Here is a 27,677-nt window from a genome sequence, read left to right on the forward strand (position 1 = left end):
CAGATAGAGCACTAATCTCCAGAATCTATAAAGAACTCAAAAAACTCTACACGAAGAATGCAAATAATCCAATCGACAAATGGGCTAAGGAAATGAATAGACACTTCACAGAAGAAGATCTACAAGCAATCAACAAACATATGGAAAAATGTTCAACATCTCTAGTAATAAGAGAAATGCAAATCAAAACCACCCTAAGATTCCATCTCACCCCAATTAGAATGGCGATCATCAAGAATACAAGCAACAACAGGTGTTGGCGAGGATGTGGGGAGAAAGGTACACTCATACATTGCTGGTGGGGCTGCAAATTAGTGCAGCCCCTCTGGAAAGCAGTGTGGAGACTCCTTAGAAAACTTGGAATGGAACCGCCATTTGACCCAGCTTTCCCACTCCTTGGCCTATACCCCAAGGACTTAAAATCAGCATACTACAGAGATACAGCCACATCAATGTTCATAGCTGCTCAGTTCACAACAGCCAGATTGTGGAACCAACCTAGATGTCCTTCATTTGATGAATGGATAAAGAAACTGTGGTATATATATACAATGGAATATTACTCAGCCATAAAGAATGATAAAATTATGGCATTTGCAGGCAAATGGATGAAACTGGAGAATATCATGCTAAGTGAGATAAGCCAATCTCAAAAAACCAAAGGACGAATGATATCACTAATAAATAGATGATGACACATAATGGGGGGTGGGAGGGGTTAGTGTTAGGGTTAGAGTTAGGGTTAGGGAGGGGGGAAGAATGGAGGAAGGAAGGACTGTATAGAGGGAAAAGAGGGGTGGGGGAAGGGAAAAAAAATAACAATTAATCAAACAACATTACCCTATGTAAATTTATGATTACACAAATGGTATGCCTTTACGCCATGTACAAACAGAGAAACAACATGTATCCCATTTACAATAAAAAAAAAAGAAAAAAAAAAAGAATATAATTTACCTATCTACTTAACTGAGATAGGAAAAAGAAGAAAAGAAAAGGAGAATTAATTAAAGAAATAGGTAAGTGTTGTTCAAGATAACAGCTAAGTTGTAACACAATCATGTGCATCTGGTTCAAATCCACAGAAAGGGCAACAAGTATTTTAAAAAATAATGAAATGTTTAACAAGGCCAGATAACCATAGTGGAACAGAAATATGACAACCCTTGGTAATCAAAAGCAGTTAAATCATGCTGAAAAAACAAATGACAAAATGTGAGTTAGAGAAAATTAAAAAATAAGATCTGCCCACAACAAAGAGATTACCCTGATCTTAAAAAAATGTTTGATATAGTGAAAGAGAAATGAATTAAAACAGGTCCCTCTTCCTAATAAATGTAACTGCAAAAATCCTAAATAAAATGCTAACAAAACAAGTCTAGTAATGTAATAAAACCATAAATAAAAGAAGTGAATGGATTCTCCCCAACCCCACAAATACAATTATCTCTGTCCTCAGAAAATGGAAATCATTCACACAGTTCACTGCCTACATTAACATGGCTTTACTATTCAACAACACAAGACTACTGTTCCATGCAATACTTTTGCCCAGAAAGATTAAAGCCACAAAAAAAAGAGAGAGATTTATGGTTCATTCCAGAAAATTCCTGAAAGACCTATTACGTCTTCAACAGAAAATATCAAATGATGATTTACACCCTTAAACTTAGAACTTCTTGCCCCCAAATTCTCCTTTCCATTCCTAAACTATAACATGATCCTTACTGAACCATAACCAAGAACTCTTGTCCCATTGAAAATCCCCCTTAATTCAGACTTAAAATCGCAATAAATATTTCATCTTTGTTCTTCCCTTTCTAAAAGGCTGCTAAGGCTCTGGCTTTCTCTGTACCATAGTAATCATCAACAACTTTGTCACATTAACCAATTTTGTCTTATCAACAGGTATTCTTGGTGATACTTTGGGAGCCAGCATTTAACACTACTTGGTTCGCATTTTCTATTTACTGCTCTTCTTTCTCTTTTCATCTTCTGGTCAGTCCTCTTACCTAGTTTCTACTGGGTAAACACTGTTTTCTTCTGATGGTTTAGCACATTAGTTCTTTGGACAATTGTCCTTAACTGATATGTCATTTTCTTGTTCCTGTGTTCCTAATAATTTCTTCTACTTATCAGTAAGCATATCTTCTCACTAAAAAGACAACTACTGTGATAAATTCCTTGCTGTTTTTTTCCCCTATTCAGTTCCTTTCACATTGATATTATCTTGAATGTAATTTTGAGTCATATGCATAATTTTCTTTCACTTTTCTTGCTGCTCAGCTTTTTACTAAGATAAAAATTTTATCAAGACACTTAATCATCCACATATTCCTATCTCCTGTGTAACTGCTTGCATATGTCTTTTTATTTTATTATTTAATCAAAAATATTTATCAAACTTATTTTAAATTCTTAAAATAACTATTTTGTTCTTTCAATTTTTATAGGTAATTATGCTCCTCTGTTATCTAGTTATAAATTTAGTTCCACAGTGCACATTCCCCAAAGTACTTGGTAATGAAAAATCCTGACCCACCTGTTCCATACTGATCCTGATTATCTCCATAGGGATAGGTTTGTGCCATGAGCTAACAGTTCAAGGAAAAGAAGGGCTAACTTGAAATTACTGATCAGCATTATTATTGTTTACTTAAACAACTAAAGATTTGAACTGGAAAATAAAATGAAAAAGCCTAAAATTACCCTGAATCAAAAAAGCAGCAAAATATTCATTGCAGAATATATAAAACATTAATAAAAATTTATTAGGGAAATCGGGGCTGGGGAGATAGCTCAGTCGGTAGAGTGCTTGCCTTGCAAGCACAAGGCCCTGGGTTCGATCCCCAGCACCACAAAAAAAAAAAAAAAAAAAAAAAAAAAAAAAAATTATAAAGGAAATCAACTAAAAAGAAAAAGTCAACAACTTGAAATTTTTGTGCCATTTAAAAGGAACAAATAAAAAAAAGGAAAGAGCAAGGAGCCACTGCCACCAAACCAGTACATTCTTGCAAAACACAAAAACCTCAAATACCAGCCCCACCCAGTCCTAATATGGACAACGTGGCCTGTGACTTGTTCCAACAATCTGCTAAAAACGTGGTGGATTATTAAGTTAAAACATGGTGTTCAGAGACATGCCTCACCAGAGGATATCAAAAAGATGTATCGGAAACTAGCACTAAAGATGCATCCAATAAAAATCCAGAGAATAAAGAAGTGGGAATGATGCTGGCTAAATTATATTGTTACATTGTATCCATGTAAGAAGATGAAGCAACAAATCCCATCATATGTACAACTATAGTGCACCAATAAAAAATGTGGGAAAAAAAAGCAACAGAAAATTCAAACAAGTAGCTGAGGCATACAAGATTATTATCAGATGCTAAAAAATGGGACATTTAATGACAAGTATGGCAAAGAAGGATTAAATGGTAGAGGAGGAGGAGGTGCAAGTCATTTTGATATGCCCTTTGAGTTTGGTTTCACATTCCAGAATCCAGATGACATCTTCAGGGAGTTTTTTGGTAGAAAGGACTCATTTTTGTTCAGCTTCTTTGATCACACATTTAAAGACTTTTTTGGAAACCAAAGGGGGTCCCCAAGGAAGCAGAAATTGAGACACAGGTTCATTTGTCTACTTTCAGTGGATTTCTATTATTCAGAGCTGAATTTTCTTCATTTGATACAGGATTTACATCATCCGGGTCACTAGTTTATGGGGCTCCCACTTCATTCTCTTCAACATCATTTGGCGGCAGTAGGATGGGCAACTTCAAATCTATATCAACTTCTACTAAAATAATAAATGGCAAAAAAAAAATCACTACAAAGAGACTTGTCAAGAGTGGTTAATAAAGAGTAGAGGGCTAAAGAAGACTGCCAGTTACAGTCCTTAACAATAAATGGTAAAAAGTTACTGCTACACTTGGATAACAAGTGATTCAGTGCACACATTTAACACAAATGTTAAACTATAACAAATGCCATTTTAACAGAAACATTTTTGTGAAGATTATAACAAATGACATAACAGTATAATTGTACCTAATCTAAAATATTTATAAACAGCTCATCAGAGCCCCTATTTGTAACAGACTTTTGAGTTTATTATTGGGACCATAGGATAGGACCATTTTTTGTGTGTGTCTCAAAACTGTTGTTATATCTATATGCACTTTGTTTTTTTAATAAACGTAATCCAAGGTGAGTCGACTTCTGAGTATTGCTAGGACAAGATTGTATTCTAACACCAGCATGAATCTATTTTCCATTGTATTTGACATGTGAGTCAAGTACTGTCAGCCTGCTGTGAGCTAACATTGCCAGGATGAGTCTTCTATGGAAATAATTTCTGGGATTTTTTTTCAGTAATTTATTATTAAAGATATTAGTGCATTAATGGTAATACATTTATGTTTTAATATAAATTTAAGGATGCTTTTTAGTTGTGCATGAATGCTGTCAACTTGGTAAAGTTTTGACAATTGTTTAACTATATAATGTTTGTTAAGCTTAGTTTTTAAAAAGCTGGTAAGCTGGGTCTTTGTCATTTTCTTTAAAAAACAAAAGGAAAGAAATTCATATTTGGTGCAGTTTTTTCCTGAAAGGAAAAATGAAAATAATTGAACTTAACACGCAAGAATGAACAATAAATTTGAGCAACAAAGTAGAATTAGAAAAAGCTAAAGGCAGAAATTAATGAATTAGAAGTGAAGAAAACTGTCAGAATATTAAATTCAAGACATGGTTCTATATAAAGAATTACACAGTGAACGTACCACTAAACTAATTTTCCAAAAGCAGATAATACTAAAACACAAGGAGTAAAAATGCAATGATAAATAAAAAAATAAAAATTATTAAAAGCTCCTTTTATTCATATTTTTACAAATTAAAAAAAAATGAAATTGGGATGTTTCTAGGAAAATATGCATTATTCTGACTTATCCAAGGGGGGAAAAAAAATCTGAACAAACAGACAAAGAAACAGAAGAAACTGAAAAGTTTTCAAAGAGTTAATCACTATAAAAGTACCACATTCTGGAAGTTTCATAGAATAAATTCCTACTTTTATTTTAAGGATGATTATCTCTTATTCTGCATCAACCTTTATTGACCATAGGAAAAAATCTTAAAATCTAACGTATAAATTTTATATACACAATAATGAAAAAAACGTGACTTACTAAGGAAAATAACTATCTGATCTCAGTTGTATAATGGAAATAGCTAGGAGTCAAACTGATGGGCTACATGGTAAGTATATGTTTAACTTTATAAGAAAGCAACAAACTGCTTTCCAGAGTGTACCACTTTATATCCCCAGCAACAATATGAGAGTTCTAGTTGCTCTACCACCCTTCTCAATATTTGGTACTGTTTGGTCTTTCAAATTTTAGACATTTTAATGGATATGTGTAAATACTGTACTGTGGTACAAATTTTATGTTTTCATTGGTTCTTTTAAGTTATACACAAGCATGGACTATAATCTGTTCTAATTCAGTTCCCAGTGCCTCTCTAATTTTATAGTTGATGTTTTCTACATTCTTAAAAAAAAAGTGTTACTTATTTCAAGGTCATAAAGGTTTTCTCATATGTTTTCTACTAGAAGTTCCATACTTTTAGTTTTTATGTTTAAATCTGTGATCCAATTCAACATATTTGGTAGGATAGGTGAAGTTCTGGTATTGCAATACCCCTGCTTCACTCTTCCTGCTAAGGATTGCTTTAGCTATTCTGGGTTTCTTATTCTTCCAGATGAATTTCATGATTGCTTGCTCTATTTCTGTGAGGTATGTCATTGGAATTTTAATTGGAATTGCATTGAATCTGTATAGCACTTTTGGTAGTATGGCCATTTTGACAATATTAATTCTGCCTATCCAAGAACATAGGAGGTCTTTCTATCCTCTAAGGTTTTCTTTAATTTCTTTCTTTAGTGTTCTATAGTTCTCATTGTAGAGGTCTTTCACCTCTTTTGTTAGATTGATTCCCAAGTATTTTATTTTTTTCAAGGCTATTGTAAATGGGGTAATTTTCCTAACTTCTCTTTCTGAAGATTCATCACTTATGTATAAATATGCATTAGATTTATTAGCACTGATCTTATATCCTGAATACTTTATTGAATTCACTTATGAATTCTAAAAGTTTTCTGGTGGAATTTCCAGGTTCCTCTAAATATATAATCATGTCATCAACAAATAGGGATAGTTTGAGTTCTTCTTTTCCTATTCATATCCCTTTAATTTCTTTGGTCTGTCTAATTGCTCTGGCTAGAGTTTCAGGGATGATGTTGAATAGAAGTGGTGAAAGAGGGCATCCCTACCTTGTTCCAGTTTTTAGGGGGAATGCTTTCAGTTTTTCACCATTTAGAATGATATTGGCCATGGGCTTAGCGTAGATGGCCTTTACAATGTTAAGGAATGTTCCCATTATCCCTATTTTTTCTAGTGTCTTGAGCACGAAGGAATGCTGTATTTTATCAAATGCTTTTTCTGCATCTATCAAAATAATCATGTGATTCTTTAAGTCTATTTATATGGTGAATTACATTTATTGACATATTTTATATTCAATGTTGAAGAAAGAGTCAAGTTCCATTACTTTACCAAGTAAACCTCAAGTTGATACAGCACTATTTGTTGGAAAGACTATCCTTTTGCCTGCTGAATTATTTCAACATCTTTGTTGAAAACCAGTAACAATGTATGTGGACCAGTTCCACTGATCTCTTTGTTTATATTAGGCTAACACCCTACTGTCCTCATTATGACAATTTTACAGTAAATCTGAAAAGCAAGTGATATAAATTTTGCTCTTCTTTTTCAAAAATTTTGATTATTGTAAGTGCTTTGTATTTTCATACTGGTTCTAAAATCATCTTTTATGAGAACTGCATTACCCTGATACCAAAAAAAGACAAAGATAATTCAAGAAAAATACAAAACAACATATCCCTCACAAACAAGAAAGCCAAAATCATCAATATGTTAGCAAACAGAATGTTCGTTAAGTCAGAAATTATGAAAATAATTTATTTATATACACATAAATACATAAATAAACCCAAATGAAAAATAAAAAGCACCCTTCAAAAAGCATTACAAAGTCAAAGCATACTCTTCCAAATCAAAATTCTTTTAAATGTAAGAAAGAACTTTCCCTAACAAAACTCAATGAATATCTAAATAAAAAAATTCATTCTACTAATCACTGGTTTAAAAATTAGCATCAGGAAGCTGGGGTTGTAGGTCAGTGGTACAGCACTTGCCTAGGATGTGTGAGGCACTGGGTTCAGTACTCAGCACCACATAAAAATAAATACATAAAATAAGGTTCATCCACAACTAAAAATATACATATTTTTAAAAAATTAGTATCAGTACTAACATATTCAACAACATTCCTTCAAGCCCCAGGAGCAGATCCTACATGGGCAAAACCAAATGAACATATTCGATCCTTTTAGGTATAGAACAAGGTTCAACCATGGGTACAAGACTCCATTAGGAAAAGAAAAAAAAAAAAATAAGAAACAATGAATCTTTCAATGAAATTTCTAAGAAATTGAAGTGCCTCTTCTTTACAGTGTTGTCTTTTCCACAGATCCAGCAGTATGAAGATATGAAACTTCAAACTGCTGCAACCATCCCACTAATAAGCCAGGGTGAAGATGTCAACACAGAGATAAATAAAGGGAAGAGTCAAAGAAAAGAAGTTTAGCTGGAATAAAATGTGTACCAGAACTTCATTGAGTTAACTGCATTTCCTTTTTAGTTTAAGTCATTTTGAAATGGATTTTCTATCATCTACACATAGAGTCCTCTGATGCCAAGGATGAATTACACAGAAATCAAAGGAATACTAATTTTAGCTACTATATGAAAGAATTGTTTAATAATCAAAGCTAGGAAAAAAGACATGTTTTTGGTTAATTTTTCCCCTGTAGCCTACAATATTCCAAATAAAAACTCAATACCCATCTATATGTTCCTACAGTTATAGAAGACAGACTTTTATAAGTTTCTGGTAACTCTTAAGAAGATTCAATACAGGTATACTGAATTGGGTTATGTCAAATGAGGCACTGAGAAGTTCCACGCTTCTCTTAAGACTTCTTATTAAAAAAAAAAAAAAAAAAAAAGTAAAAATCAGATGTACAAAAATTCTCAGACCATACTCACTAGCAGGAATATAAGATGCACAGAAGGAACAAAGTAGGAAACAAAGTCATAAACTTTAAAAATGTATACTTTAATTAACCAACTACATACAAAAGACAAATCATAATAAAGTATCTGTTCCCACTTAGGTTATTTGGCTGAAAAAAAATTAAGCACTAAAAAAATGTTAATAAGACACAAATATCTAATTTGGACTACTGAAAATTCTGCAGACTGTGACTTTGCTCTTTCTACCATTTCCCTGTCTTCTTCTCACAATGTATGTTTCCCATGAGATTAAATTAATATTTTTTGTTTCTTTAAAAAGTAATCCCACACACCTGTAATCCCAGTGGCTCAGGAGGCTGAGGCAGGAGCATTGCAAGTTCAAAGCCAGCCCCAGCAAAAGCGTGGTGCTTAGCAACTCAGTGAGATCCTGTCTCTAAATAAAATACGAACAGGGCTGGGGATGTGGCTCAGTGGACAAGTGGCCCTGAACTCAATCCTCAATACCCCACCCCCCCACCAAAAAATGTATTTAATCAGTACCAGTATCTATATGATACATGAAAATACATTAGACGTACTGAGAAATATAATTTGGAAAAAGAAAATCAACAGCCACTTCTTATTTTAATACATGTTTAAACTCCAATCCTTTAAAAAGGCTCAGTTAACCAGTGAGCTTAATATAAAAGGATAGTAAATTGAAGGAATGATCTAATTTAATTAACCAGTATTTTAGTACAATAATGTCTCATTTTGTGACATCCACAAAACAAATGGGAACTTCTAAACCTGAAACCTCTGCAAAGGAAATATACTTTATTTCATTAAATGATAGCTACTAAATTAAATATATTATAAGATTTCTGGTAGTTATTGATTATCTATCTAAAGGAGATTTTTTTCTTCTTCTACCACAACATCTTTCAAAGCCAGGAGAAATTAATTTTTAAAACATTTTCTTTCTGACAGAAAATAAGCAAAGACAAAACAAATTATCAGGGCAAGTAATGCACAACTATAATCTCAGTTACTGGAAGCCTGAGGCAGGGGGATCCCAAGTTTGAACCCTGCCCTAAGAAACTTAGCAAGACCTAAGATTTTTTGTCTCAAAAACAAAAACAAATAAAAAAGGTCTGGAGATGTAGCTCAGGGCTCAAATGCTCTTGAGTTCAATCCCCAGTAATTAACACAGACACACACACACACACACACACAAATTATGAGGGAAATTACAGCATTAGGAAAATGTTTCCATAAAAAAAGAATGACTTTATGACATTTACTAGAAAATGGATGAATCTGGAGACTATTATGCTAAGTGAAATAAGCCAAACCCAAAAAAACAAAGGTCGAATGTTCTCTCTGATATGTGGATGCTAAAAAACAACAAGGGGGAAATGGGAAGAAGAGAAGTTCAGTACAAAAGACCAAGAAGAATAAAGGGAGGGGAGGGGGAACAAGAATAGGAAAGACAGTGGAAAGAATCTGACTTAACTTTGCTATGTACATATATAACTACACCACAGTGAATCTCCACATCATGTACAACCACAAAACTGAGATCCTAAATAGAATAAGTAGTTCATGTTTGCATAATATATGTCAAAGTATACTCTACTGTCATATATAATCAAAATGGACAAATGAAAATAAAAACTCTTGGAAATAAAAGTTTCCATATTCTCACAAGGAAAAATACTGTCATTTGAATTATTGTGACGATATACTCTGATTAATAAGGAAAATTTCACTGCATTATGACTAGTATAGTACTTTCTTATCCCCATTAAAATTTCTTGCCTTCACCATCATTGGTTAAAAAAATATCCATCATATCAAGAAGCATTTAAAATGGGGGTAAGAAGTAAAGACAAGGAATAGATCTACAATTCTCAAGACTTACACTTGGGTTTAATAAAACCTGTTCAATCAAATTGGTTGACTAACAAATGGAAGTTTAACAAGTGAACTGAGCTAAAAAGTGGTAGGAAAACAAAACCCAGGATTATTACAACTCTTCCTCAAATCTCTATTAACACACATATTGTTTATTTTTCCTTAAGAATTATGAGTTTACAACATAACTCAATTTACCAACAAAATCACCTTGGGTGCTATTGCTTTTGTTTTTCAAGGTATATATATTACTAATGGAATTTCCTATCGCTTCCCTCTTACTCTACAATGTATTACAAATGGTATTGTGTTGAAAAAAAAAAAACTACAAATAGTATTTGGAATACTAATCACTCTGAAGTAACTAGAACTAAATCTATACATGCTTGCAAAAAATATATATGTTTATAGTTCCACAGAAACACTCAGATTTTAGAAAACTTTTTTTTTTAATTATGTTCGTTTAAAAGATGGAAGCAGAGAATGGAAATAGTAATTAAAAAAGGAAATTACCAAATATGTTAGTGGAGTGTCCTTTCCTTGCAATAGGTCTGAGTTCATTATGTCCCCATCCATATGTCCTATAATTATCCCAGGCATGTTTCATCATCTGAGAAGAGAAAAATTATAATTCATCAAGTTAAAATATTCACAGACCATTATTTTTATATTTCATGTAATTCAGGGTTCTATTACCATATCCTTACACATTCTTTTAGGTTTCCTACATAAGCATATGATTTAATTAACACTTTTATCAGTGTTAATTAAACTATGTTAAAACTATGTTAATCTCAATCTATACATAACCATGTTAATCTACAAAACAGAAAAAAATTATGTGTAATCAACAAGATATTTTTCTTGGGGAGCAAGGTGTTTATATGGTATTCTTTCCTTTTAAGAACTGCCAATACTTTTAAGAACAACTACTCTTCCCTCACAGTGATTGTGACTGAAGTATCAATCACAGGGCTTTGATTCTATCTCCAATTAATTCAGCAAGGCTAGAAAATCCCTTACCTTTGGATCAGAACTCAGAAAACTGTACCTCTGCTGTGGAAGCACAAAAGCAGTACTAGATAATAAGCAACCAAAAGGACAGACCGTGTTTAAAAAAAAAAAAAAAAAAACAGGGAGCCATTAGAATTTGGCACACTTGGCACACATTATACTTCACCAATCCCTGCCCTAGACAAAGTGACTACATTCATATGACTTAAGTAGGGACAATCATGTCCTTTTTTATACATACTGTTATAGACACTGGGAGACAGGGAGACTCATTTCATGATCATAAGGTCTACGTAATATATAATCCTGGAACTGAAAATGACTAACTCTCCCAACATGGAAAAACTAAATAACAAAAGAAAATACAGACAAATGCATATTACTGACAATTACATCTACATACATACATAGGATTCAGCCAATCCTAAATCCTTAAAGTCATTAAGCTAATAAATATTTTTATATCAGTTAGTTTGAACTGAGTTTCTTACAACCTAAGAAGTTCAATAACAAAGTAATTATATATCAGCAGAATTATATAATACTAGGCTGTGGTGTATAAACAACCTATTAATTTAATAGTACACTACTCATTAAAACATTTTTCAATTTGTTTAATGTAGACATCTCAGACATCTAAAAGAGGCAAAAAAAAATTACAAGAAAATATATTCCAGGGCAATATATTTCACAAGCACTGACAAAAAATTTCTTTTAAAAAACTGGCAATATATAAGGAAGAAACTATACCATGACCAAGTACAATTTAACCCAAGATTAGAAGATTAATTTAACATTAAAAAACCAATCAGTATAATTCACTACATTAACAAAATAAAGTGGGGGGAATCGTGATTATCTAGACAAAAGTATAGACAAAACATTTGACAAAATCAATACTCATTCATGATAGAAACTTAGTACACTGTAACTACAAGGAAACATCCTCAACCTAACAAGAGCTTCTTCAAAAACCTGCTAACACATCATAGTAATAAAAAAAAGACTAAATGATTAAACTTAAAGTCAGGAACAAATCAAGTATGTCCTTCTCACCATTTCTTTTAAACAATGTACTGGGAGGCCTTGTCATGCAATAAAGATAAGAAAGATAAACAAGGAAAAAAGAAAACTATCTTTATTCTTGTAGGACATGTCTATGTAGAAGAAAAATCCTAAGCAATCTACAAAAGAGCCACTAGAATCAGTAAATGACCGTATCAAACTTAATAGAACACAAGTTCAGCAAACTAAAATCAGTTATATTTCTGTAGAACGAACTTTGTGAGTACTTCTAGCAACTCACTGGCCTCAGGGTCACCCTGGGGGGTCCCCTGAACACACATGGCTATCTATCTGAATGTGTAAAAGAAAAAGTTATTTCAAAAAATTGTAGTGGCATCTGAAAAAAGCAAGTCAGGTATCTGAAAAAAGTCTATCAGTGTTTTTGTAAGTCCAACTTTAAAATGTCTACTAAACCTTTTATATTCATTACTAGAATATACGCAAATAGGTATTTGACCATTTAAATTAAATGTTTTATCCTAAAGATAAATAAGTTTTCTGAAATACTGTCAATACTATCATAGTCTGACAAAATCTTTTTCTTCACAGGTTGTACAACTGCAATCTCCATCCAAAATTATCAGAAGTTCTAATTAACAGTTTATCTCAAATATACTGGATTTTCCTCCCTCTGTTACTCTCTTTATCTGTAAGTCCTAGAATAACAAGTTGAATTAAAGTCCCCTGAGGCTTATAAATATAAAAGGTTTTGAGATCAATCTTTCCCCATCCTTTAATTCACAGAGACTCTTTGGAAGGAATATGTTCTTAATGTGCAGTATAGTTTAGAGGTATCATAATAACTCCTTAAAAGAAAGCTGATATTATGCTAACTCTTCAGAGTACATTTAATGAGAAGATTTGCATAAGCAGAGTTTCTTATACATACTTAAGAAATTGCTTATATGATAGAAAAATTATTTATAAAATATTATTTATAAAATATTAATAAAATATTTATTTATAAAATGCTAAATTTCATAAGATATCTGAACACAAGTGTGCTATAACCATCAAAACAACCTTGTATCAAATTTTTAATTGTACATAATTATATTACAATCGATATTAAGAAAGAGACAGAGTTCTAGTCTTACTGGCAGCCTGGAAACTGAACTACATCTATGACCCAAGAACAAAATATATCAAAGTATGGCAACACAGATGATATAAATATGTATATTTATATCCACACACTACTAAAACCAATACATTAAACACATGTCCATAACAAGTCCATGTCACAAATCTCAGCTTATTACCTCTTTAATTTTTTCCCTTTTCTTTCTTATGTCACTATCTTCTGGTTCTCCACCACTGATTCCTACAAGGTTTGGAATAGGGACTGGTGGCAGAGGCTTGCTCTCTTTTGTCTTCATTTCTTGGACTACCTTATTTTTCTCTGTCTGAATTTCTGCACGTATTTCCTCCTTTGACTTCCTTAATTTTTCTTTTGCTTCTTCCAGGGCCTTCTCATGGTCTGCTCGAATTTTATTTCTCAGGCGTTCTTCTTCTTCCCTAGGAGAACAAAAAAAAAAGGACTGGTAAGATTGAGCATTCTTAAGAAAATCAATCTTTAAACACAAAACTTAAAAGTTCCTCCACCAAACTGATCGTTGTTTTTCTAAAGACAAGAATGATCAGTGAGAGAGACTCAGACTTGCCCAAAAGAACAGGATAAATGTAACTTGATTTGAGTAAGAAAATGAACTCTGACCAACCTAGATGCCCTTCAATTGATGAACGGATAAAGAAACTGTGGTATACATATATACAATGGAATATTACTCAGCCATAAAAAAATAATAAAATCCATGGCATTTGCAGGCAAATGGATGAAATTGGAGAATATTTTGCTATGAGATAAGCCAATCTCAAAAAACTAAAGGACGAATGATCTCGCTGATAAGCGATGATGATATATAATGAGGGGTGGGAGGGAGGCAAGAATGGAAGAAGGAGGAACTGTGTAGAGGGAAACGAGAGGTGGAAGGAGTGGGGGGGAAGACAAAAAATAACATGAAATGAATGAATCAAACACCATTACCCTATGTAAATGTATGATTACACAAACGGTACACCTCTACTTCATGTACAACCAGAGAGAAACAAGTTGTACCCCATTTTGTTTACAATTAAAAAAAAACTCTCTAGATAAGAGAGAAATTACTGAATGAACAGAATACATTGTTTTAAGTCAGTACCTGAACTTATACCTATCCATACAACTGTAAAACGGCGAGACAGTAATTTTTCCTATAAGGAAAATTCATGTCTCTGTCTCTGTCTCTCTCTCTCTTCTCTCTCTCTCTATTCACACACACCACACACACACACACACACACACACACAAAACTCACTACCACTGTCCTCAAGTAATCCATTTTGGATAAATACATAGATGGTTTGTGTTCACTGAATACGTGTTTCTATTTTTCTCTCACTTTATCTGTGTAAGCATAACCCAGTGGCAAGATTGTATATCTATTTGTTTGTTTCCTTTGTTTTGTTTTTTTGTACTGGGACTGAACCCAGGGGTGGTGCTCTGTCACTGAGGCACACTCCCAGATCTTTTTTTTTTTTTTTTTTTAATTTTTAATTTTTGAGACAGGGCCTCATTAAGTTGCTGAGAGCTAGCCTGAACACGAGATCTTATGACTCGGGCTCCTGAACTCCAGAAAGATTATTTTTTGACTAAACAATAACCTGTTTCTTTTACCTTCTAGTTAAATTTAGTTTACTGAAAGATGCCTGAAAATGGTTTCTGAAAATCTACTCTAATAGCCTCAATAACAGAAAACCAACTGAGTCCGTTCTCTACCACTGACAACTGCCTTTGTTAATGTGTCTAGAATAGCACTCATGCCCACTGCACCCTTTAATTTCTAGGTGACCCTTAAGATTATAACTCCTGAGCTCTTCCTGTGATACCCAAATTTGAGGCTTGGAAACCTATTGAGCCCTCAACCCTTTTTGAGCCTGAGCCCTGGGTCTCTGAAGAAGTAGATAAGAATAGGCTATCTGATCAGGGCTGTTTGTTTCTAAATGGTTTGAAAATTGGACAACATAGTAGTCCCTGGAAACAAGCTAACCAAGTTCAAACTCCCAAAGTGCCCTACAATCTAGAGACCACTCCACTTCAATTGCTTCTCTATGGCCTCAAGAATTCGCCCTGATCACATGGCTCACATGGCCCTCCCTCAGAGCATGAGCTGAGCAGGCCTTTCTGAAAAAGTCCTCCTTCAAGGCCTGAACCACATCATACAAGAATAGGAAATAAAACCCCTGAACCACAGTCTTCTTCACTGACCAACAGCTTTCAAAAGAAAATATACAAAAAATTACTATTTCTGAAATTGTGGTTATAGTTATATAACCACAACATATGTACATATGTTAATAAGAACTCAAAGGTAATATGCAGATAATAAAAGTAGTATTTGTCACTTGGAAATTCTGACTTTTAACCCAAGCTCCAAAATAGTATATCTAATTGCCTTACCTGAGATCTCCAATTCACAATCCAAACAGAATAGTCCCCAACACCCACTTTTCTGCCAATCTTCTTTATTCCCCAAAATGTCAACTTTATTTATTATTTAACAGAGTTCTCAAATCAAAAATCTAATCATACTTCTACCTCTAAATTAAATTAATAGCAATTGCTCTCATTTTCCTGCCTAAATACTTTTCAAAGGTATCTACTTTCCTCTATCTCCAATGCTACCAACTGTGATCCAAACTACCATCATATCTCATCTGGGCTACTCTAACAACCTTCCACTAGTCTTCACATATCCACTCTGATCCTCATGCAAGCTGTTCTCCATCTGCATGTCGGAACTAAGGCACTTTCTGAATTACACCAATTATACCATTCTCTCACATAAAACACTACCTCATGGCATCCCTATCCTAAGGAATTATATTCTGGCCTATTAAAAAATCCGTATAATGTGCCCTCTACTTATTTATTCCTCAATGTCTACTACAATGCCTGAAATATAATAGGTACTCAAAATATTTAAACACAACACAGATTCCAAGGTACCCATCTAAAGTGATTATAAGATATACATTTATGGACCATCGTGAAGCTACAAATAATCAAGAGTTATACACAGAAATCTGACTTTAATGTAAGCAAATCCAAATGACCCTCAAAGCTATATTAAAATTTATGATATGGTAATATGGTAACATTTAGGTGTTAATACCACCATGTGATAGCTATTTATTATTTTTATTAACTAAATGCTACTGCTAGAATCATTTGTTCCTCCACAAGAAGTTATATCTGATAGCATCATTGTTTTTAAAAAATGCTATAACTTTTTAAAAATAAAAATTAAACTCTAAATTTTAATGCTCTAGGAAAAAACCCCAATCATATTATCTCACTTTATTGTCTTGGCAGTTAACTGTTCCATCAGAAACCTACACTACTGCAATATTGTGAAGAGTTTTATTCAAAGACCTGTTGAAAACTAAATCATCTATAATGTACTTGCATTTGTCCCTCAAAAAGCACTACTTGTTTAAGAGTTCAGTGAGCATATTTACCACTTCAGAAAAAAAAAAATCAACTAGAGTTCAAAGATCAATCACTCTAGTACTTGTGAGGAAATCCAGAATTTCAGGAATTCAATTAGACCTTCTGATAACTGAGTTTGCAAAGGAATCATATTTTGTAGTTGTGGGCTGGGGGACTATACTTAACCCTAAGTCAGGAGACAAAGATTTTAGTTCCAGTCCTACCAACTCACTCTACAACCTGGCACAACAACTAAAAAACCTCCAACATCAGGACCTTCATCAATACAGACATGATACTACTCTGACTACATCACTTTTAAATAGAGATTTTACTAATTTCTTTTACTTACCTTGGATCCACTGATCTAGGAGATCCAAGGAAAGTAAATGGGCTCTGTAAACTGTAATGTGCCATACACACATTAAGTCATTAATTATTTCAATCCTTCTAACCTCTCTTCCAAAATACAAAGGAATGCAGCAAACCTCCCAAATGCCACAGCAAAGAATGAACTTTATTCTTAACAGTATCTTTTCCAAGTAACCATTTAGTGGTTCTAAGAAATTTCTAGCTAATACATTAAAGTTATACACACTTATAAGACACCATGTGATGTTTCATTGCTTCTACACATGTACACATTGTGTGCTAATCAAATCAGAGTAAACCTATCTCCTCAAATACTTATCATTTCTTCACGGTGAAAACATTCAAACTACTTCTAGTTTTGTTTTTTAATAAACAGTACATTTTAATTAGCTTATAAACTTCAAAAACTTATTTTCATTTTGATCTTCATTCAAATGGCTCCTCAAATTTCATTTCAAATTTCTAGATCACCAATTGGGTCACCACTTTTTTCTTTCTTTTTCTTCTTCTTCTTGATAGTGCTAAGAACTGAACCCATTGGTACTCTACCCCTGACCTAAATCACCAGTTCTTTTTATTTTATATTTTGAGACAAGATCTCACTAAGTTGTTCAAGCAAGACTTAAACTTGAGATCCTCCCGCCTGGGCCATCTGAGTAGCCAGGATTACAATGTACGCCACCATGCCTGGTGGGTCATTTCTTTTGGACCTTTATTTTCATTTATAATATCTTTCTTTTCCTACTATTTTTAAGATTTTTAACTCTGATAACTGTTAGTCAGCTTTTGTATCACTGTGACCAAATACCTGACAAGAACAACTTAGAGGAGGTAAAGTGTGTTTGGGGGCTCAGTTTCAAGGGTCTCAGTCCACAATGGCCAACTCCACTGCTTTGTGTCCAAGGTGAGGCAGCATGGCAAAGGGCCCAGCAAAGGAAATCGGCTCAGCTCATGGTGAGGTCGAGACATGTTGGGGATGGGAGTGGATGAGTAAGTGGTCACAGAGAAGAACAACCCTTCCAGGGCATGCCCCAGTAACCCACTTTCTCCAAGTCACACATCACCTATCTACAGTTACCACCTGGTCAGTTCACTCAAACTAGGATTGAATGATTAGGTCACAGCTCTCATAATCTAATCATTCACCTGTGCATATTTCTGTATTAATAGGGGCTTTGGGGGGATATCTCATATCCAAACAATAACAGATAAACATGTGAGACTTTAGTCTGTAAACATCTCGTCCTTTTCTTCAGTGGCTTTTACATCTCCCTGTATAGTAAAGAATCTGTCCTTCCCAATTAATGTCTGGCTATTTTCTTGGGTTTCTGGGAAGCAATCTGTCAATGTGATAAAGTATCTCTGTTTATGGTAGGTGCTGGTCACAGTGGGACTGATGGCACCTGACAGTCTTTAGGGTAGAAGATGGCCCTGACAGAAACACCAACCATATAACTTTGGGTACAGGCTCTGGGTCACAGAGTAAGTTCAACCAGAGACTGAGTTCAACCATATATGCAATAAAGCAATACTGCCTACATAATGAAGCCCCATAAAATTCTGGACCCTGAAGATTAGGTGAGTTTATCAAGATTGGCAATACTCCATGCACACTGTCACACACTGATGCAGGGAAGACACAATACTGTCCTGAAAAGCAAAGGCAAATGCCAAAAAAAATAATTATGGCTTAGATATACCAGGCAACTGGTTTAGTCAAGTACTTAGATTACCTTATTTAATTCTCTTACCAATTTATGAGGTACCTACCCTCCATTAAAAACTCGTCTTCCTATGAAAACAATAAGGCAGGAGAAAAATTAAGTGACTTGTTCAGAGTCACAGAGCTAGAAAATAGAGAATGGATATAAACAAATGCATTTTCACTTCTTAAACACTAAAAAAAATGCTGCCTTTTAATATAAGAGAGAAATTTTATATAAGTTTGTCTCTTACTGACTGCACAGATATTAACGATATCAATAACTGTCTCCCAATACTTCTTCTTCCTTAGCCCTAGAGGCCTCAATTTTTTGTAAGCCATATGTTCCTGCTAAATAAAAACTATTAGCCTCTCTTATTAATACTGTCCTGCAAAATTCATATGTCTGATCAGAAATTAACCCCTATCTTGGTTAAGCCACTGTCACTTTGTGATTTCTGTAACTGGTAAGTAATCCAATCTTAAATGAGCCATTCTCCATTCTACATGGTCTCCTTTCCTGAAGCTCTTTTTAGTAGTACTTTGAGTGTTGATTTGATAGGAATGAGCAATCAAGTGACAGATTTCCTTGTCCAATTAGAATATGCAAATAAATCATGTGTGGAAGCATTCTGAAGAACAAAAATGATGCTAAATTACACAGAGACACAATAAAATTACACTAAAGTCTTATTTGGCAAAGATTTAGGTGTATAAAAATATTTCCTTCTGTAGTCACTTTCTGTCCCAGTACTAGAACTTTAACCTTCAACTAGAAACATGAAGTCTGCATTTAGAATGATGTTGGTCAGGAGCTTAGCATAGATAGCCTTCACAATGTTGAGGTATGTTCTTACTATCCCTATTTTTTCTAGTGTTTTGAGCATGAAGGGGTGCTATATTTTATCAAATGCTTTTTCTGCATCTATTAAAATAATCATATGATTCTTAACTTTAAATCTGATGATGTGGTGAATTACATTTATTGATTTCCAGATGCTGAACCAACGCTGCACCCCCAGGATGAAACCCACTTGATTGTGGTAGTGCATTATCTTTTTAATATGTTTTTGTGTGTGATTTGCAGAATTTTGTTAAGAATTTTTGCTGAAAGCATTCCCTCTAAAAACTGGAACAACGCAAGGATGCCCTCTTTCATAACTTCTATCTAACATAGTCCTTGAAACTCTAACCAGAGCAATCAAACATACCAAAGAAATTAAAAGAGATATGAATAGGAAAAGAAGAACTCAAACTATCACTATTTGCCCATGACATGATTCTATATTTAGAGGATTCAAAAATTCCACCAGAAAACTTCTAGAACTAACAAATGAATTCAGCAAAGTAGCAGAATATAAAATCAAAAATCATAAATCTAATGCATTTCTATTCATAAGTGATGAATCCACTGAAAGAGAAATTAGGAAAACTACCCCATTCACAATAGCCTCACAAAAACTATAAAATAAAATACTTGGGAATCAATCTAACTAAAGAGGTAAAAGACCTCTACAACAAAAACTACAGAACACTAAAGAAAGAAATTAAAGAAAACCTTAGAAGATGGAAAGCTCTCCCATGTTCTTGGATAGGCAGAATGAACATTGTCAAAATGGCCATACTACCAAAAGCATTACACAGATTCAATGAAATTCTAATTAAGATCCCAATGACATACCTCAAAGAAAGAGAAATCAATCATGAAATTCATTTGGAAAAACAAAAGACCCAGAGTAGTCAAAGCAATCCTTAGCAGGAAGAGAGAAGCAGGAGATATCACAGTACCAGACCTTCAACTATACTACAGAGCAGTAGTAACAAAAACAGCATGGAACTGGCACCAAAGTAGACAGGTAGATCAATGGTACAGAAGAGAGGACACGGAGATAAACCTATATAAACACAGTTACCTCATACTAAATAAAAGTACCAAAAATATATGATGGAGAAAAGATAACCTCTCAACAAATGGTGCTGGGAAAACTGGAAATCCATATGCAGCAAAATGAAATTAAACCCCTATCTCTTACCCTGTCCAAAACTAAACTCAAAATGGATCAAGGACCTAGGAATTAGACCAGAGACCCTGCACCAAAATAGCAGAAAAAGTAGGCCCAAATCTGTCATCTTAGCTTAGGACCAGGCTTCCTTAACAAGACTCTCAAAGCATAAGAAATAAAAGCAGAAAACAATAAATGCGATAGATTCAAACTAAAAATCAGCAAAGGAAACAATCAACAATGTGAAGAGAGAGCCTACAGAGTGGGAGAAAATCTTTACCACATGCACTTTAGATAGAGCACTAATCTCCAGAATTTATAAAGAACTCAAAAAGCTTTACACCAAGAATTCAAATAACCCAATCAATAAACGGGCTAAGGAATTGAGCAGACACTTCACAGAATATTTGTAAGCAATCAACAGATATATGAAAAATGTTCAACACCGTAGTAATAAGAGATATGCAAATAAAAACTACACTATTACATCATCTCACCCCAATTAGAATAGCTACTATCAGCGATCCAAGATGGCGGCCTAGAGGGAGACTGCACCCCCTGTCGCTCCAGAACCCAAGAGTTAAGAAGGGGAGGCACTGAGAGACTCGGACTGAAATAGAGCCACGGGTGAGTCTGCCCACTGGGTAAAGCTCGGCCCGGGGGGCAGGCCCAGATAGAGGTGGCTTATCGGAGCCGGGCAGGGCAGCTAGAGTCATCCACAGGCAGCCCTGCGCACTCCGGCGGTGGGCCCTGCCCACACAGCCAGCTTCTCCAGGTTCTCGGAACGGAACTGGCCCGCTAGTGAGAGCCTTTCTGACCAGAACAAGCTCCGAGTCCCGGAGCCAGTGCAGCTCAGCGTACTCTGGCACGCAAGCAGATTCAGGGTCCAGATAGGGCAGCCAGAGACTTCCCCAAGTAGCCTGGACCCCTGCGGTGGGAGGTGCCGTTCAAGGCTAGCTTCTCGGAGCTGACCGCCCAGTGAGAGACTTTCTACATAGAACCAGCCACAAGCCCCCGAACCAACGGAGAGCCTCGATCCGCAAACAGCCTCTGGGATCAGGGCAGGGCAGCCAGAGACCTCTTCAGGCGGCTCTGCCCACTCTGGCTGCGGGCTCTCTTCACGGGGCGATCCAAGATGGCGGCCTAGAGGGAGACTGCACCCCCGGTCGCTCCAGAACCCAGGAGTTAAGAAGGGGAGGCACTGAGAGACTCGGACTGAAATAGAGCCACGGGTGAGCCTGCCCACTAGGTAAAGCTCGGCCCGGGGGGCAGGCCCAGATAGAGGTGGCTTATTGGAGCCGGGCAGGGCAGCTAGAGTCTTCCCAAGGTAGCCTTCCACACTCCGGCAGTGGGCTCCTCCCACACGGCCAGCTGCACGGCGCAGGCCCACAGTGAGAGCATTTCAGCACAGAGCCAGTTCCAAATCGTGGAACCAGTAGGGGGCTAGGGGCAGTTTTCTTCGGATACGCTGCTTTATCAGATTCCTCCAAGACATCAGGCTACTGAAGGCTGGGAGGTGATACACTGGAAATCTACCGGGACACTATGAGCCAATAGCGGAAAACTGCAATATCTCAGGGTCCCACTGACAACTGACCAATATGAGAAAACAAGGGAAGAAATGTCCCAAACAAACCTAGATAATACATCAATAAAACCCAATGACAGCACAGCAGAAGAAATGTCAGAAAGGGAATTCAGAATGTACGTAATTAAAACGATCAGGGAAGCTAATGAGGAGATGAAAGAGCAATGCAGGCACTGAAGGAGGAGATGAAAGAGCAAATGCAGGCATTAAATGATCGCACAATCAACAGTTAAAAGAGCAAATACGGGAAGCAAGAGATCATTTCAATAAAGAGAGATACTGAAAAAAAACAACTGAAATACTTGAAATGAAGGAAACAATAAACCAAGTTAAAAAACTCCATAGAAAGCATAACCAATAGAATGGAGCACCTGGAAGACAGAACCTCAGACATTGAACAAATTATTTAATCTTGAAAGCAAGTTGGCCAAACAGAAAAGATGGTAAGAAATCATGAACAGAATCTACAAGAATTATGGGATATCATGAAAAGGTCAAATTTAAGAATTATTGGGATTGAGGAAGGCTTAGAGAAACAAACCAAAGGAATGAACAATCTATTCAATGAAATAATATCAGAAAATTTCCCAAATCTGAAGAATGAAATGGAAAACCAAATACAAGAGGCTTATAGAACTCCAAACATACAAAATTACAACAGACCCACACCAAGGCACATTATTATGAAAATACCTAACATAAAAATAAAGACAGAATTTTAAAGGCCGCGAGAGAAAAGAATCAAATTACATTCAGAGGGAAACCAATAAGAATATCAGCAGATTTTTCAATCCAGACCCTAAAAGCCAGAAGGGCCTGGAACAACATTTACCAAGCCCTGAAAGAAAACGGATGCCAACCAAGAATCTTATACCCAGCAAAACTTACCTTCAAATTTGACGATGAAATAAGATCCTTCCATGATAAACAAAAGCTAAAGGAATTTACAAAAAGAAAGCCAGCATTACAGAACATTCTCAGCAAAATATTCCATGAGGAAGAGATGAAAAACAACGATGCAAATCAGCAACAGGAGGCGCTAGCCTAAAGGAATAGCCAAATAAAGGAGAAACCAAATCATGTCAAAAACAAATATGAGTCAATTGACTGGGAATACAAATCATATCACAATAATAACCCTGAATGTTAATGGCCTGAATTCATCAATCAAAAGACACAGACTGGCAGATTGGATTAAAAAGAAAAATCCAACAATATGCTGATTGCAAGAGACTCATCTCATAGAAAGAGACACCCATAGACTAAAGGTGAAAGGATGGGGAAAAACATATCATGCACACGGACACAGCAAAAAAGCTGGAGTATCCATCCTCATCTCAGATAATGTGGACTTCAAACCAAAACTAATCAGAAGGGATAAAGAAGGACATTACATGCTGCTTAAGGGAAGCATAAATCAGCAAGACATAACAATCATAAATATCTATGCCCCAAACATTGGCTCATCCACGTACGTCAAACAAATCCTTCTCAATTCCAGAAATCAAATAGACCACAACACAATCATACTAGGGCGATTTTAACACACCTCTCTCACCACTGGATAGATCGTCCAAACAAAAATTGAATAAAGAAACTATAGATCTCAACAACACAATCAGCAATTTAGACCTAACAGACATATATAGAATATACCATCCAACAAAGAACGAATACACTTTCTTCTCAGCAGCACATGGATCCTTCTCTAAAATAGACCATATTTTATGCCACAAAGCTACTGTTAGCAAATACAAGAAGATAGAGATACTACCTTGTACTCTATCAGATCATAATGGATTGAAATTAGAAATAAATGACAGAATAAAAAACAGAAACTTCTCCAATACTTGGAGACTAAATAGTACACTATTATATGATGAATGGATAACAGAAGACATCAGGAGGGAAATAAAAAAATTCTTAGAAGTAAACGAGAACAAAGACACATCATATCAAATCTCTGGGACACTATGAAAGCAGTACTTAGAGGAAGATTTATTTCATGGGGTGCATTCAAAAAAAGACGTAGAAATCAACAAATAAATGACTTAACACTACAGCTCAAAGCACTAGAAAAAGAAGAGCAGACCAATACCAAAAGTAGTAGAAGACAGGAAATAGTTAAAATCAGAGCTGAAATCAACAAAATCGAAACAAAAGAAACAATTGGAAAAATTAACAAAATAAATAGTTGGTTCTTTGAAAAAATAAATAAAATTGATAAACCCTTAGCCACACTAACAAAGAGAAAGAGGGAGAAAACTCAAATTACTAAAATTTGGAATGAACAAGGAAACATCACAACAGACACGAGTGAAATACAAAACATAATTAGAAGCTATTTCGAAAATCTATACTCCAACAAAACAGAAAACCTCGAAGACATCAACAAATTTCTAGAGACATATGAATTACCTAAACTGAACGAGGAGGACATACACAACTTAAATAAACCAATTTCAAGCAATGAATAGAAGAGGTCATCAAAAGCCTACCAACAAAGAAAAGTCCAGGACCAGATGGGTTCTCAGCCGAGTTCTACAAAACCTTTAAAGAAGAGCTCATTCCATACTCCTCAAACTATTCCATGAAATAGAAGAGGAGCGAACCTCCCAAACTCGTTCTATGAAGCCAATATCACCCTGATACCTAAACCAGACAGAGACATATCGAGGAAAGAAAATTTCAGACCAATATCCTTAATGAACATCGACGCAAAATTCTCAACAAAATTTTAGCAAATCGCATACAAATATACATTAAAAAGATAGTGCACCACGATCAAGTGGGTTTTATCCCAGGGATGCAAGGTTGGTTCAACATTCGGAAATCAATAAATGTCATTCACCATATCAACAGACTTAAAGTTAAGAATCACATGATTATTTCAATAGATGCAGAAAAAAGCATTCGATAAAATACAGCATCCCTTCATGCTCAAAACACTAGAAAAAATTGGGGTAGTGGGAACATTCCTAAACATTATAAAGGCAATCTACGCTAAGCCCATGGCTAATATCATTCTAAATGGTGAAAAACTGAAAGCGTTCCCCCTAAAAACTGGAACAAGGCAGGGATGCCCTCTTTCACCACTTCTATTCAACATCGTCCTTGAGACTCTAGCCAGAGCAATCAGACAAACCAAAGAAATTAAAGGGATACGAATAGGAAAAGAAGAACTCAAACTATCCCTGTTCGCTGATGACATGATTATATATTTAGAGGAACCTGGAAATTCCACCAGAAAACTTTTAGAACTCATAAGTGAATTCAGTAAAGTAGCAGGTTACAAGATCAATGCTCATAAATTCAATGCATTTTTATACATAAGTGATGAATCTTCAGAAAGAGAAATTAGGAAAACTACCCCATTCACAATAGCATTGAAAAAAATAAAATACTTGGGAATCAATCTCACAAAAGAGGTGAAAGACCTCTACAATGAGAACTACAGAACACTAAAGAAAGAAATTCAAGAAAACCTTAGAAGATGGAAAGATCTCCCATGTTCCTGGATAGGCAGAATTAATATTGTCAAAATGGCTATACTACCTAAAGTGCTATACAGATTCAATGCAATTCCAATTAAAATTCCAATGACATACCTCACAGAAATAGAGCAAGCAATTATGAAATTCATCTGGAAAAATAAAAAACCTAGAATAGCTAAAGCAATCCTCAGTAGCAAGAGCGAAGCAGGGGGTATTGCAATACCAGATCTTCAACTCTACTACAAAGCAATAGTAACAAAAACGGCATGGTATTGGTACCAAAATAGACAGGTAGATCAATGGTACAGAATAGAGGACATGGACACAAACCCAAAATAAATACAATTTTCTCATACTAGACAAAGGTTCCAAAATATGCAATGGAGAAAAGATAGCCTCTTCAACAAATGGTGCTGGGAAAACTGGAAAACCATATGCAATAGAATGAAATTAAACCCCTATCTCTCACCCTACACAAAACTCAACTCAAAATGGATCAAGGACCTCGGAATCAGAACAGAGACCCTGCATCTTATAGAAGAAAAAGTAGGTACAAATCTTCAACTTGTTGGCTTAGGATCAGACTTCCTTAACAGGACTCCCATAGCACAAGATATAAAAGCAAGAATCAACAACTGGGATAGATTCAAACTAAAAAGCTTTCTCTCAGCAAAGGAAACTGTCAGAAATGTGAAGAGAGAGCCTACAGAGTGGGAGAATATTTTTGCCAACCATACCTCAGATAGAGCGCTAATTTCCAGAATATATAAAGAACTCAAAAAACTCTACATGAAGAATACAAATAATCCAATCAACAAATGGGCTAAGGAAATGAACAGACACTTCACAGAAGAAGATGTACAAGTAATCAACAGATATATGAAAAAATGTTCAACATCCCTAGTAATAAGGGAAATGCAAATCAAAACAACCCTAAGATTTCATCTCACCCCAATTAGAATGGCGATTATCAAGAATACAAGCAACAATAGGTGTTGGCGAGGCTGTGGTGAAAAAGGAACACTCATACATTGCTGGTGGGGTTGCAAATTAGTGCAGCCACTCTGGAAAGCAGTGTGGAGATTCCTCAGAAAGCTTGGAATGGAAACACCATTTGACCCAGCTATCCCACTCCTTGGCCTATACCCAAAGGACTTAAAATCAGCATACTACAGAGATACAGCCACATCAATGTTCATTGCTGCTCAATTCACCATAGCCAGATTGTGGAACCAACCTAGATGTCCTTCAGTTGATGAATGGATAAAGAAACTGTGGCATATTTATACAATGGAATATTACTCCGCAATGAAGAATGATAAAATTATGGCATTTGTAGGCAAATGGACAAAATTGGAGAATATCATGCTAAGTGAGATAAGCCAATCTCAAAAAACTAAGGACGAATGATCTCGCTGATAAGCGGATGAGGACATATAATGGGGGGGAGGAGGGGTTAGCATTAGGTTTAGGGTTAGGTTTAGAGTTAGGCTAAGGAGAGCAGTAAGAATGAAGGAAAGAAGGACTGTATAAAGGGAAAAGGGGGGGGGGGGGGGGGGGGGAAGGGAAAAAAAATAAACATCATTACCCTATGTAAACATAAAAAAATAAAAATAAATAAAAAAATAAAAAAAAAGAATAGCTACTATCAAGAATACAAACAACAATAGTTGTTAGCGAGCATGTGGGGAAAAAGGTACACTCACACATTGCATAGCAATGGTGCAGCCACTCTGAAAAGCAGTGTGGAGATTCCTTAGAAAACAAGGAATGGAACTACCATTTGACCCAGCTATCCCACTCCTTGGCCTATACCCAAAGGA

General features: G+C 35.3%; 1 protein-coding gene across 2 annotated transcripts in view; it reads right to left on the minus strand.

The window, feature by feature from the left end:
• Window positions 1–27,677, minus strand: part of Man1a2 (mannosidase alpha class 1A member 2) — a 165,471-nt gene that overhangs the window by 108,812 nt on the left and 28,982 nt on the right. For both annotated transcript variants that reach the window (XM_047552195.1, XM_047552191.1), the window contains exons 2-3: window positions 13,424–13,679; window positions 10,596–10,692 (exon numbers count right to left, since the gene is read on the minus strand). In XM_047552195.1, the coding sequence (XP_047408151.1) occupies window positions 10,596–10,692; window positions 13,424–13,679 (353 nt within the window). The remainder of the gene's footprint in view (window positions 1–10,595; window positions 10,693–13,423; window positions 13,680–27,677) is intronic.

Source organism: Sciurus carolinensis, chromosome 1 (genome assembly GCF_902686445.1).
Source record: "Sciurus carolinensis chromosome 1, mSciCar1.2, whole genome shotgun sequence".
Lineage (NCBI taxonomy): Eukaryota > Metazoa > Chordata > Mammalia > Rodentia > Sciuridae > Sciurus > Sciurus carolinensis.